Below are 13,440 nucleotides of genomic sequence, written 5' to 3' on the forward strand. Positions count from 1 at the left end.
GCCTTGTAATAACTTTAGAGTCACAGGTCTGCCTTTCCCAGACCTCTCCTGGAAACTTTGTTTTGTCTCCAGGATAATTTTGACACCACTCTCCATGTCTCAGGCACCAAGAAAATTTTAAGTGCAACAGAGCTGATATATCCCTCTCTCACATTGCTGTCACTATTTCATCCTTGATCTCTTTTAAAAGCCTTGACTAAATGCTTTCTTGTGCTAGAGATGTATTGCTGCTTGTTTGGTTTTTTTCAGTTTGTCCTGTAACTTCTCCTGCAGTCACTTCAACTTCAGATGGCTCCTCTGACAATTCTCCATAACACTTCTGGCCTGTGAGTCACTCAGTATCGTCTGCAGTGAATGTCAACTCAAATAATTGGTTTAGCATTCCTACAGCAATCAGTCTCTCGGTACTCTTTTATACACCAATCAAAATTAGGCTCTACAGACATGCTGGCTGGCTTCTTGTATCCTGTGAGCTTACAAAAAAGAAAAAAAGAAAAAAAAAAAGGGTTTATTACAAGCTCTATTATTAAGGGGCTTTGGCTGATTGTTCCTCAAGTGGTTTTGTCTGCCTTACAGCATTCTTACAGACAATCTGCCTAAGGTTATCATCCTTTCTACTTTCTTTTCTTTTCTTTTTTTTTTTTCAGATAACTTCAGCTTTCTGAAAGATTCTTTTTTTCTTCACATAACCTTTCTGACTCTTGAGCTGTTGGCTTCTTTCTGAGTTGTATCATTCTGTACTTGATAAGTGCTATGCATTGTTCCTGCATTTCTATCACTGCCCCACCTGTAGCAGTTTATTCTCCTAGCTGCTTCTTTTTAGTTTCTAAGATGTTCAGTGCTTTTTGCATAGTCCCTGCTGATCTTAAGTGTTGTGTATTATTCCCTATGAGAATGTTAAGCCTAAGTATATAGCACTTGCTGCTATCTAGTGGATCTTCATCTGCTGGACATGGAGTGAGGTATCTTAACCTGCAAATTTGAAGCTCAGGAGGGTCATGCCTCCAACCATGGGCTCCTTTACCACCTATATCATAAAACAATTTTTAAGGCTATCTAAACATACAGTGTCAATGCCGTGTCCCATTGTGGGGTCTGTACAATTGACAGGATGATACCAAAGCTTCCTGCCCTCGCCACCTCTGTGATCTTTCTCAGTGTGTTGCAGCTAGTGATGTTTAGAGAACTGCCAAACACCACCATTCCCCAAATCATCAGAAGCATAGCTTCAGTTCCTTCCACCTCAGTACTGCAAGAGTGAGTATACCAGCCTTGCTCCTACGCAAGTGTGAGTGGGAAACATTTGCTGTTAACATATTACTAACAAATGGCTGTTAGAACATGCTTTTAAGGTGCTTCTTCAAGATCTAAAAATTATCAGACTGCTTTAGATTGTTACTTCCAGAACAAAAGACAGTGCTCTAACTACTCAATACATTTTTCTCCAATGGTACTTCGTTTTTAAAATTTGGAATTGACAGCTGCAGAAAACTCAAATGTCTGCAGCATTCATATATGTTCCACTTGTGAAAGTAAACTGTCCTTAAGCAGAGCAATTCATCGTATATTTATATTGCTTTGGTGTGATCGAGTTCTTGCTATTCTTGCATCCACGATGAAACTTTTTATCTTGCAGTGACATTAGAAGAATTGGAATTGTACTCATTGGACACCAGAGACGAATAGTCAGCAGTTTACAGACTTTGCGGTTACACATGATGCACATACAGGAGAAAGGATTTCATGTATGAAAGTACTAGAATCAACTGTGTTCTGTGCCTCAGCATTTCTAAAATGGAAAATATTCTCATTCTTCCCTTCTGCTCTTCTCAACTTCAAGAACTGCAGTCTCCTGGTTAGACTCCAAAAGTACTTCTATGTTAATGCTTCCAAACTGGAATTTTTAATCACACTGCATAGTTCCTCCGTCAGTTATCTGCCGATTAAAATCCTGACCTACTGCAAGACTTGCTACACATTGATGAATAATAACTCAGCAACTCAGCATGGGTGTGTAACTTTGTATAGCAGTATTTGGGAAACTTTCACAAACTTACTTGAAAGTAGTAATCCATTTGGCCTGGTGTGGCTTCTTTATCGATGTATTTAGAGTTTGCTGGTAGATCAAAACGTATTTGACTTCTTTCATGTTCTGTGACCATGTAACTTCCAATACCAAATGTGCAATCAAGAAGTTTCACATAAATATTTATTTTATCTTCTAATTAAATCAAAATGTATGGGTCCTATGGTTATATTACTTTATAATACTTTAAATGCTGGTAAGCCGGTGCCTCAAAATGTGAGCATCGTTTGCAAAAATGACCGACGATTTTATGTAGTGAGTTTTCATTGTGTTGGAACTGGGAGGATAGTGAGAGAAATCTGGCTGAAATCTTCAGGTCCTTGATTCTGAATTACTTTAGCACTCGACACTTTCTATGCTTTAAATTTTAGATAAGGTCAGAATATTTATTCAGCCTTAGATATTTTTCTTTTTTCTTTTTTTTAATAGTCAGCATTTGCCTCTACTCTGTGGCAAATTGTCACCGGAAAACTGATTGTAGTGTTCCATAACTACATGTAGAACATGGTTGTCAGCTATACTGTGGTCACATAGACTTCAGAAAGTTTTCTGTTCCAAAAATGTAGGCCTCCACAACTTGAACTAAGTGTCATTTCCACCAGTGGTAGTAGAGTAGTGATAGCTTAGAAGGACAACCATCAGTGGGGTGCTGGAGCAGATCGGCCATAGCATCATCCAATGGAAGGTAGCGGTACAGCCACAAACTAATGCTGGAAGTTACACTATGTGGTGTTCAGTTTTATTATACGTAGGCAGAAAAGGAGACATAGGACAGCAGTGTAATAATATGTTGCCTTGAGTCTACTTCTAACTGCTTTTAGAAGTGAAAAGCAGACTCTGCTGAAATGGAGTTCTGGTTTCTGTGGGGGCCAGGTCTTCATTTAGTACAAATTCCTAAACAACATCAAAGATAATTACTTTTAGAACTCTTCAATAGCCATATTTACATGCAAGAAAAATGGCTGCAAAGGCCTAACATAATATTCGTACCTCTGTAAGATTTACAGCTTTCATGTTTTATTCAGACAACTTACACAGATGTGCTGGGCTACGTTTCCAAACTTTTGCACGAGATATGCGCTGCTAGGAACTGGGACACGAGCGCGTGTCTGCAAGCTGGAGAAGTTGCACGCAGATCTACATGCATGTCACATGTAAACTGGGTGCAGATGCTTTTGTTAATTTATACACAGTTTGGAGGACATTCTTAATTTACACGGCAGTTCAATATACTTAAACATTACAAATCTTCAGTTAAATGGTGCGTTTGGGTAATTACTATAAATATATATGTATATCAAAATGAATTAACTACGTTATGTAATCATAATGATATTTAGTGCTTAATTTACAGCTTGTAAATCAAATCGTATTTCCTGACTCTCAAAAAGGCTACCGTTGTATACTGGTGGCAAAGATGGAAAAGCAACTCGGAAAAGATTAGGCTTCAACTGGTTCACAGAGTAAGACATGCCAGGCCTGATTCACTGTTGTTACCTTATGTTGGAATAACTTCATTAATTTAAATGGGATTACCAGTAGTCAGCTGTGGAAATGTTTTTCTTTCTTCTGTTAAAAAACAAAACAACAGATTTAACTGAAGAAAGAGTTTTCTGAAGATAAGGACTCACCGGTGTTCTATGATGTCAAGTTGATAAGCATGTTTAAAGAAGGGCAGTGCCAGTCTTATTTTAGCTACAAAGATAATTTTACTACCATGGGTAGTCCCACTGACCTCAGTTTGATAAATTCTGCCCCAGTTCCAAATCTGAGTTTTTAAAGGCTTTTTTTTTGGAAGAGTTCCCTTAGAGAAATAAAATCATACTTACCTGAAGCCTTTAAAAAAACATCATCACAGAGTAATTTAAGTCTTGATTTTCATTTATTATTTCATTTTCTATTATGCCAGTCATTGCTTTTACAGACATCAATGTGACATCTGTGAAAGGAGCCTCTCACATTTAAATTTATTACTGAGGAGATATGAGTCTTTTATTTGTTAATGGAGTTTCAAAATTGCTCATAACTAGACCAGACTATAAATGTTCGCTTTTAAATTCTCCTTTGCACATTTATTCATTCTTGGTAGGTAGTGTGTACGCAAAGCAGTGTGTTACATGCACGCAACCTGAATATATTTCATGGAAATTAATTTCCAGATTTATCATACTACTGGAAATATATTTTCAAATAATATATAATTACAATATAAAAACATTTATTAATCAGATCTATTTTTTATATGAATAAGAATTTGGGTAACCAGAAAGAAAAGAAGAAGGGATTTAAGTGAGAATATTATTAAAAACATTGTAAATCCAGGATTTTTTGGGGGTTTATATGGTTTGCGTTTTTTGTTTTGCTGGTGCAATATGACACTTCTATAATAGTTGTTCTGATCACATTTACATTTACTCCATTTTGGAAACATTTGATTTCCTCTTGTTATGTTTCTAACCCTACTCCTCCATTTTATTCAGCACAAAGGAAAGTGCTACTATTATGGCTGTTTATCTTTTTGTTCATTTAAAAACGAGAACAAACAAACATGGTGTTTTTCAAATGTGAGCTTGATTCTGTGCAAGCCACAAGTATACATGTGAAATTCAAGTAACTTTCTTTATTGCAGGGAATACTTTCTTCGGGTGAAAATTACTTCATTTAGTTAACCTGCATAACATAGTGTGCAGTTACTGATTAAATTTAACAAATTCAAGTAAATCTAGAAAGCTGTTTTTGAAAATCTCGCCAACATTGCATGGTGTTTCATGCCTAAAACTACTGACTGAAAGTTCATGAAATAAAGACTGCATGATATGCAAGCCCCCTAAAAATTGATTAAAATGTGGACATAAGGAAATAGTTCCAAGCTTGTTATTTACAAGTGATATCCACGTGCAGGCTTTTCTAACAAACCTGGTAGTCATGCATCTAGAACAAATCCATCTGTACTGTTATCACTACCTGTGTACAAGTTAAGTCTTCAGAAGATAGCTTTAGTGAGGGCCTTTGTCTGCTGGGCAGGAAAACTGGGTTAGCATCTCTTGGTCAACAAGGGTCCTACCCTATTGTCCATCATGTGCCAACCACAGTGCTTCCCAAGTTGACTGACAAACAGCTTAGATGTTTGTGCAACCAAATAGGGCAGTCATCAGTCTAACATGGAAACTCAAGCCATCCCCACCTGATGGAAACTCAGAGCCCTGAGAGCTATGAGGGGGAAATTTTTCTCACCTAACTTTGGAGGTGTGCACTTGAGCTAGTCATCTGAGGTTCCATTTTAATCAATGAGGAGAACAGGGCCCTCGTAGTATTCACATAGTGATGAATGTCATCTGACAGATGTAATCATTAACTTTTGGTTGAGAGGAAATGTGCCAGACCAGCGCTTGAGACAAAATGACTAACTCAAATTATAGAAGCATAGAATCATAGGATCACAGAATGGCTTGTGTTGGAAGGGACCTTAAGGTTCGTAAAACTCCAACCCCCTTGCCACAGGCAGGGCCACCAACCTCCATATCTAATACTGGATCCAGGCATCTGTTCTTAATCCTGTGCACTGATTGTATCTAGTCATTGTGCTGAACCTCTGAAAAAGAGAGGATCCCATGTGTAATGCTGGTGTTGAAATTAAATGAGTAACAGCATAATGTCTGTTCAACAAAAGCTTAGGTGCACGCTATGCTTTAATACATTAGCATCAGGCTATCCTACAATTGCAAATAGTACACTCAGCAAGTAATTCAAGTAACTTAATTGCTCTGGACAAAGCATTCTGTGTCAGAAGATGGTTTATTCTGACACAGGATTCAGACTGTATCGCTTTGAATTTTTGAAATTTAAGACTCGCTATCCATTTTCCATTTTTATAGATACGCTGAGCCTAATCCAGAGCTCCATTAAGTTATTTTTCAATGCAGATTCGTAGAGGGTCCAAACATGGGTCATAAGTAACATGCAGATGCCCTTTATTCAGATGTGGTAGAGATTATGTGAAACAGCTGAGACTGCGAAGGCGCCTATAAGAGGGTATTTACCACAGCAATTTGCATGTTAGAGTGACCCTATGGGACTATGTCAGCCACCAAAATAAGGCAGCATGTAATGTAGTTTAACATGCAGTGAAGGCCAGTTACTGCACTTCAGGTAATGGCATTGCAAACGGAAGCATGTTTTCAGTTATTGTAACTCAGCTGATTGTATGGTTCTGCAAGACTCATCCTGGCAGCTGAGAATTTCTCTTGTGAACACACAATACCTGTAACTACCCCTTCACAGGCTCATTCTATCTTGGCATATGTACTGCACAGATTGGGAAGGAGGGCTCACTTCTAATCTAGTCTAATACATCTTTTGTAGTAATGAAAGAATATTAATAAAAAGGCTTTGGTCTATTGTATCTTCTAGGAAAAGTATTAAAAATTGAGATACTTAATTTATCATGGCATTTGTGCATAGTTGAAGAGTAGTGTATTCTGTTAAACAGATTTCTTTTGGAATGCCCTTGCTCCCTAACTGTAATTGATCTTTCCTGAGTAAATTGCAAAGATAATATTTTTTTCCTTTATTAACATTTTTTTTTCTTTAAGTATTTTTTTTTCTTAAAGAGTAAGAGAGAGATCTGTTAGGTTGGGCTAACACCAAGTACTACAGTCATCTTGAAATCTCTCAGAGAGACAAATGAATCAGTACTGAAAAAGGAAAAAAAAATCTAAAAAGATTAGAATAAGGTGAAAGAAAAAAGCTATCCATATTGTGCCAAAGAGTTCTAACAAAAACAAAAGAAACGGCACAAAAACAGTTCCATGTATTTAGAGTCCACAAATATCTTCTACCATCATATACTGTGCACTGCTCATTTGTGAATGCTATGGTTGTATATAGATCCTCAGATTATGGAGTAGGAGATACTGAGTACATAACGGATATAAAAAATATGTGGATGTGTATATAAAGAATTGTAAATATGATGTATATCATAATGCCTGAGATTTTTCAAGCGTACATAAATGAATTACCTGGCTCTCAATAATGGTAATAGGGTTGATCTTCTCCACTGGCACTTAAAATCTTAAGCTTCCCAAGCTTCCTTGGTTTGTTGTCTGGAAATGGATGACAGCCTCTCTCTTCCTCCCTTCACAGGCAGAAAAAAAAAAGAAAAAGAAAAAGAAAAAAAAGCTTTTTTAGTTCAATATAGTCCATGCTATAAAAAGTTTGAGTACCTCTGCTGAAGTCACCAAAGATGATCAGTATATAGATGATTTATTTTAAATAATCATTTATAGACTCTGTCGAGGTTAAAATGGGGGAAAAATTCAAGGGAATGCGAGTAACGATTTGCCAGTGCGTACTATAAAAAGATATGTTGAATTTTAGAAAGGAAAAACAACAAAAGACAAATGTAAGAGCAGAAGAGTAAAAAATGAGTAGGTTAAAATGAATTTCCATATTTTATATGTGAAATAACACCAGTTCACATCGTGAAATCTATTTATGTGCATGTTTCTTTGAAAATTCTACATCACTATTTCTTACTTTCCTTTCACACAGGAGATTTCACAAGTACATCTCTCTTCCACAAAGGGTTAACATATTATCTGTTTTTTCATGCCTGTCTAATCAAACTGAAACTAATAAGGCTAAGTTATGGCAATGAAGATGTGGAAAAGTATATTAATAAGATCAATCTCAAAAGCATTTCAAGTTTTCACCTGTTCTGCTTTGTTCATGTTCCAAATTTTCAACTGTGTCTAAGTGTCCGAGTACTTGACTAGTTGGTAACTATACATGTGTTCCAGAAATAACGTATGTACTGTACCATGTTCAGAAACACCTGAATATGTAAAGAGGTCAGTGCTTGTGTGGCTTCATTTAGATAAAGAGGCTGACTAGAAACTGAACTATTTACATGAGTAGAGTTAGGCATAAAATGCTTGCAAATCCCAGCTCTTATTGTATATTTGTAAGGCAGAATGAGATAACATAATTTTGTCCTTTTCAAATTCAATTCTATGTATGGTTCCCTTGAGAGTCCACCATATTCATTATTATGAGAAAACCTCCTGTTTCATTTTGGGGAATATTCTTCTCTAACATGCAAGCTGATTACAACTTAATAAATACTAATACTTCTTTTTATTGACAACTCAGTGAAGAGCTGCTAAGCAGCACATAGATAAGGCAAAACCCTGAGAACTCAAAATCTCAAAGAAATCTACCTGTCTGTATTGTGAACTCCGTGATGGCTGGAGCCCTGTTTGGAGAGTAACCTTACCACTAGGATCTGGAAGATCGAATCTGGGGAACATCTGCATTAGAATCCAATTATTTCTGATTGTGAAAAATTGCCCATTGAATCAGTAAGGGGAGTATTTTCATAGTATCAGCACAGCGTAATGCTCTGAGTGTCCCCTAGAGCAGCGGCAGAAAAGAAATCTATTTGCTGGTTTTCTGGGGTCCAGCCTATGATAAAGAAAAAAGGTACAGTTGTCATAATTTAGTTTAGAACTTCCAGTAGACACAGTTTTATTTCCTAAACATATAACTGAAGGACTAACTTCTCTTCTTGATGCATATTGGCTTTTTTGAGAGGAACCTAAGCAAACAGTAAACAGGAGAGCTGTGTAGATAAGAGTGGATTACACACCAAATGATCAATTTCGTCCAGACTGAGTTCCACGTGACAATGAGAAGCAAAAAAGGAAAAGCAAAGCAAGAATGTCTCTTATCAAGCTGAATGTTTTGATTCATACAGCTTACATCACCATCTCATTAAGCGCTACATAAGATTAGATGAAAAAGACAAAAATTGCAGCCAGTGTTTCAAATCCATAGATTCTTTTAGTTACTAAATGCCAACTTCACAATTACTTTTTTGCCTTGGGAAGGTTCTCCTCTAAATTACCTACTATTTTCACATTCTATTGAAGGATTTTAATAACTTTTTTAATTAATTCCAGCAACAATTACGTAATTGTGTGAGGAATTAGTTTCGTTGTCAATAGGCAATGTTTTGTTGTGGCTTAAGAGTTTGATACTGACTTCGGTGTCAGTAGGATGAAGCCCTATCTTATAGAGACAGTTGTAGCATTCAGCTTTCCTAATAAATTCTCCCTTTCTTCATTTTACTACTGTCACGGTTGATTTGCTGTTGGAGAACCAACATTTATTGGTACGCATGCTCTCTTGTCATTCAAACGTATTGCTAAAACGTTATGCAAGTTTTCATTTCTTTATTGAGGGTTCCAGGCTGAGATTAGCTTGATCATTTGAGGCATGATCCAAAATCACTTAAATCCCTAAGCAGCTATCAATGGACTGAAACAAGGTTTGGGATCAAGGGTTTCCAAAGATTTGTATGGAATGAATGGCCTGCTTTAATAAGGGAAAAGAGAGTGCACTGATCATACAATGCTGCTACCTCAGGAATGTGTGAAAAGAGATTATGGTTACCTTCAGTGTGGCACAAGCAAGGTACAAAACACAGTTGTTGAACTGTTTTTTTATCTGCAGTGGGTTACCATCACTGAGTTTGGACTAAATAAAACAAACCTAATCTAACAGAATTTCTACAGTATGCAATAGAAATGGTTTTCTTTCTTAGATATTTTCCCAAAGTCCTGGATTTAAATGCAAGATAAAACCACCTTCCCCATCAACAAAGAATACGACCTTTATCTGTAGGATTTGTCTCTCTTCTTTAACACGTAGCATTATACAATATGATATCCCCTTCATAATGGCAGTTATTGCAATTTTCCACTTTGAACAAACTCTGTTTCACACTCCTAGTACAATGCAGCTTAAGGTCTGAGATTTGCCAGTTAATTAATGGCACAGCAGCAAATAAAATAAATAATGCCCTCCTAGTCATACTATTTACTGGACTCTTTCATTAATTCTATATTTCAAGAAAACCACGCTACTCTAAAATACCCAACACATAAACACAAACATTTTAAAACTTATGGCCATGATTCTGTGTCAGCCTCTCCCCAGTAAATAGTTGGGTTTGAATTGGTCATATATATTTTTAATGTCATTTCTTCTGCAGCAATTTCTTCTGAGTTTTCTCCATGAGGAAGAAAGCTATTTCAGATAGGAGTGGGAAAAGTTGTTTCTTGGTTAACCAGTGAAGGAATTGGGCTCAATCAGTATTTCAGCATACGTTATTCTTACCTAGAGCCACGGTTCCAATGTCAAAATTCCCTTATGTTATCAGTTACATCATACATGGTGCTGCTGTGATTGAAAACCCAAAGACTAACAAAAGAGGCTTGCTCTTGTTTGGTGCAGTACAACTCCTATAGACTTCAGTAACAACAGCAGATACTCTACAATCCTCAGGATTGCTTCTGCAGTTTAACAAGGGAAAAAAAAGGCTTAAAAAGATCACATGAAACCATATCTACTGAAAGGCATTTGTTTACTTTCTAGCAAATCAAACTTCACTGATCAAGTTGGTGTCAATTGTTTTCGCTTTCTCATCTTCTTTTTTAATTATTATTTCATTTGCAGAAAAAAAATAATGTTTGTTTACCTTCCAAAAATTAGCTTTCATTTTTTCTCTTGGGACACAATGGGGTCAGTACGTTTCCTCAGGATAGCTTCTATTTCTCTGTGTTGGTTTTAAACGTATATCAATTAAAGTTTTGATCTCTTATCTCTTCTGTGAAATTAGACTGTACACAATTGAATATGACTGCTCTTCATAGTCTGCTGTTCTAGCATAGCCATAAAATGTATCAATGTATGTGTATATATGAATAACTATTTGATGACAGACATGTTGTATATTTAAGCAGCCATGTCAAAACTTTAAAGGTAGATGGCTTCAAAAGTAACAGCATAATCATACTTGCAAACCATTTTACAGATAAACCATGGCCTCAGCCCAGATCTCTTATCCTTATCAGTACTCTGGCAACCACTCTTTCTTTTAAGACCCCGGAACACAGTTGTTTTTCAGCTGCTTTTTTTCTTCTCGCCAAGATATATTTGCATAATGATGACTACCTGTAACTCAATCTTCACCATCCATCTCACAGCAAAGCAACCTTGGCACTGTGCCTCTGAGTTGTATCTTCATCGGTCTGAACCTGTGTCGCATTGCGCACAGCAGGCGAGGTCTGCTAATTCTGAGAGACTGAACATTCCATAGCTGGTACTGTGACTGTGCCCCACTGTTCAGAACAACCTTTTTTCATGCAGTTTATCTCCCACGTGTGCTCCGAGCACATTTTTTCTTTCTGTCTTTTAGCCGGTTTATAACAGTACTGCAGGAATAGCCATGAAATAAAAACCTGAATATACTGATTTTCCAGACCCAAGGGGAATTTACATTAGAAGTGAAGTTATTATTTTCTGAAAAGTGGCGTTATCATTTCTTTTAATTCTATTCCTATGATAATACGATGTTCCATGTAAATTCTCATGTGCTGGCATGCCTACGAGTGAATAGTGTAATAGAATGCTCAGCTCTCAACATTAGAGTGTTTTTAAGGTGAATCGCATTACATATGCCATCTCTTTGCAGAAAGAATATGGGGTTTGGCAAAGCTACCTGCTGAGCAACATAATAAGATTTTTGTACAAAGTACAAGTTACTGATTATTATTGTATTTTATTTTTCTATGATTTCCTAAGAGGCATTATCAGGTCTTACGGATGGGGTAAGCCTGTTTATTAAGATATTTATTAGCAAATAAAAGTTACGGTACTGGTGGTTATTTTTGAGTTAATGGTGTTTGTTTTGCCTTGGTTTACTAATATAATGATACACAGTGAAGCCTGTCATACATGATCATGCAAAAGAAAAAAGAAAAAAAAAAACAGCTGCTTAACACAGGGTGGTGTACTAATAAAGATGGACCAGCAATATGTTCTAACACTTGAGATGCTTCAGGGTGTTTTGTTTTTTTCTGCAGCAAAAGAATGCTTAATTATAGTGGCCTCTCCTGTGCTTACTACTGAGCACTTGTGCTCTCATGTACACTTTTTCAAAAGGCATATACAGTTAATGATGTTAGGAAAAACTATACACCTTAAAAGCTCCAAACAACAGCACTCTCCCCTGCTTAAGAATCACTATGTAGCTGAATTTTAAAAGGATTTTAATTTGCTATTAAGATCTTGCATTATTGTTCCCTCTCTTTACAGTGGTATTGTGTAAATAATACCAAAGTAAGAGACAGGGATTCTCAGAGAAGTAGAGTCCCATATAAAATAACCAGAATATAGCCTCAAAAGGACAATTAACCTTTCATTTCACTACATCACGTGTGCAATACAAGACCCACAGAATTATATGTATATTAATAGAAAATGAATGTCATATGTCCAATATCTATTACACGTTGGATATTTTACAGGGAAAGAGTTTTCTTACTTGGGATGCAACGAAAAAAGGAATGTTTCGTTTTAGATTTGGCTCCAGAAACGCCTTTGCTATTCCCAGCTCTGTTGAATTTAGAACTAGTTTTATAGACAGACTAATTTGGGTATAAAACAAGGAGGAGATGAAACCCCCTTCTAACACACACTCGCCCCCACTACCTGATTAGCCCTTGGAAAGTGCCTGGACTCAGAGGTTCATTGTGACACTTATACCTCTTGGTTTTCCTTGAGTAGCTCATAATGTCATCATTATTAGGGATCTCATCTTTCAGTCATAACCTTTCTGAGCTTGGGCAAGTCGGGATTGCCATTTACCCCAGACCTTTAATAATAATGAAAGCAACAGTGAGAATTAGGAAGCTAAATGAGACAACGTCAGCAGTATTTTTAACCTTTCAAGTTTAATGTGAAGCACGTTATGACTAAAAAGATTTTTAAGCAGCTGATCTTTAAGGACGGTGCACATTGCCACCAAACAGCTGTTAGTCCCAGTGTCGCTCCTCTCCCCAAGGCACCAGTTAGGATAGTAGTCTGACAGTATACGTGAAACTAGATTATTGCAATGAGGGATGGAGCTCTGTAAAGGAAAATTGCCTCTTCAAACCGGGGAACAGCACAGACACTTTGGGAAGTAGGGGAAGAACCATGCTGTCCACCCCTCGCTCATTGCTTTTGTATAAAAGTAGAATACAAACCCAAAGAGATGTTTTATATCTGGCAGCACGGAAATAATGGATTGTAACAAGGGAAGAATTGAAAGGGTCTGAGGTGCTGGCTGGGGCTGCACAGCTGCGAAAAAGAAGGATGGGGTCAAGTGCTGAGCTCTTCCCAGCATCCATTTCTTCCTGACCTCGCAGGGTTTCATTAGGGTCTGCAGTGGAGGGTATCAACCTGAACACTGGGGGAACACGAGCAATCCTAGTCCTAGCAATTCCTTGAACAGAAGTGAGATGGTG

At 37.0% G+C, this 13,440-nt stretch overlaps 1 protein-coding gene across 8 annotated transcripts in view; it reads left to right on the forward strand.

Moving 5' to 3' along the window:
* Positions 1-11,829, forward strand: part of EPHA6 (EPH receptor A6) — a 498,846-nt gene extending 487,017 nt beyond the window's left edge. For all 8 annotated transcript variants that reach the window (XM_015297990.4, XM_015298005.4, XM_015297999.4 and 5 more), the window contains one exon: positions 1,637-11,829. In XM_015297990.4, the coding sequence (XP_015153476.2) occupies positions 1,637-1,751 (115 nt within the window). In that variant the 3' untranslated portion in view covers positions 1,752-11,829. The remainder of the gene's footprint in view (positions 1-1,636) is intronic.
* The last annotated feature ends 1,611 nt before the right edge of the window (positions 11,830-13,440 follow it).

This window comes from Gallus gallus, chromosome 1 (genome assembly GCF_016699485.2).
Source record: "Gallus gallus isolate bGalGal1 chromosome 1, bGalGal1.mat.broiler.GRCg7b, whole genome shotgun sequence".
Lineage (NCBI taxonomy): Eukaryota > Metazoa > Chordata > Aves > Galliformes > Phasianidae > Gallus > Gallus gallus.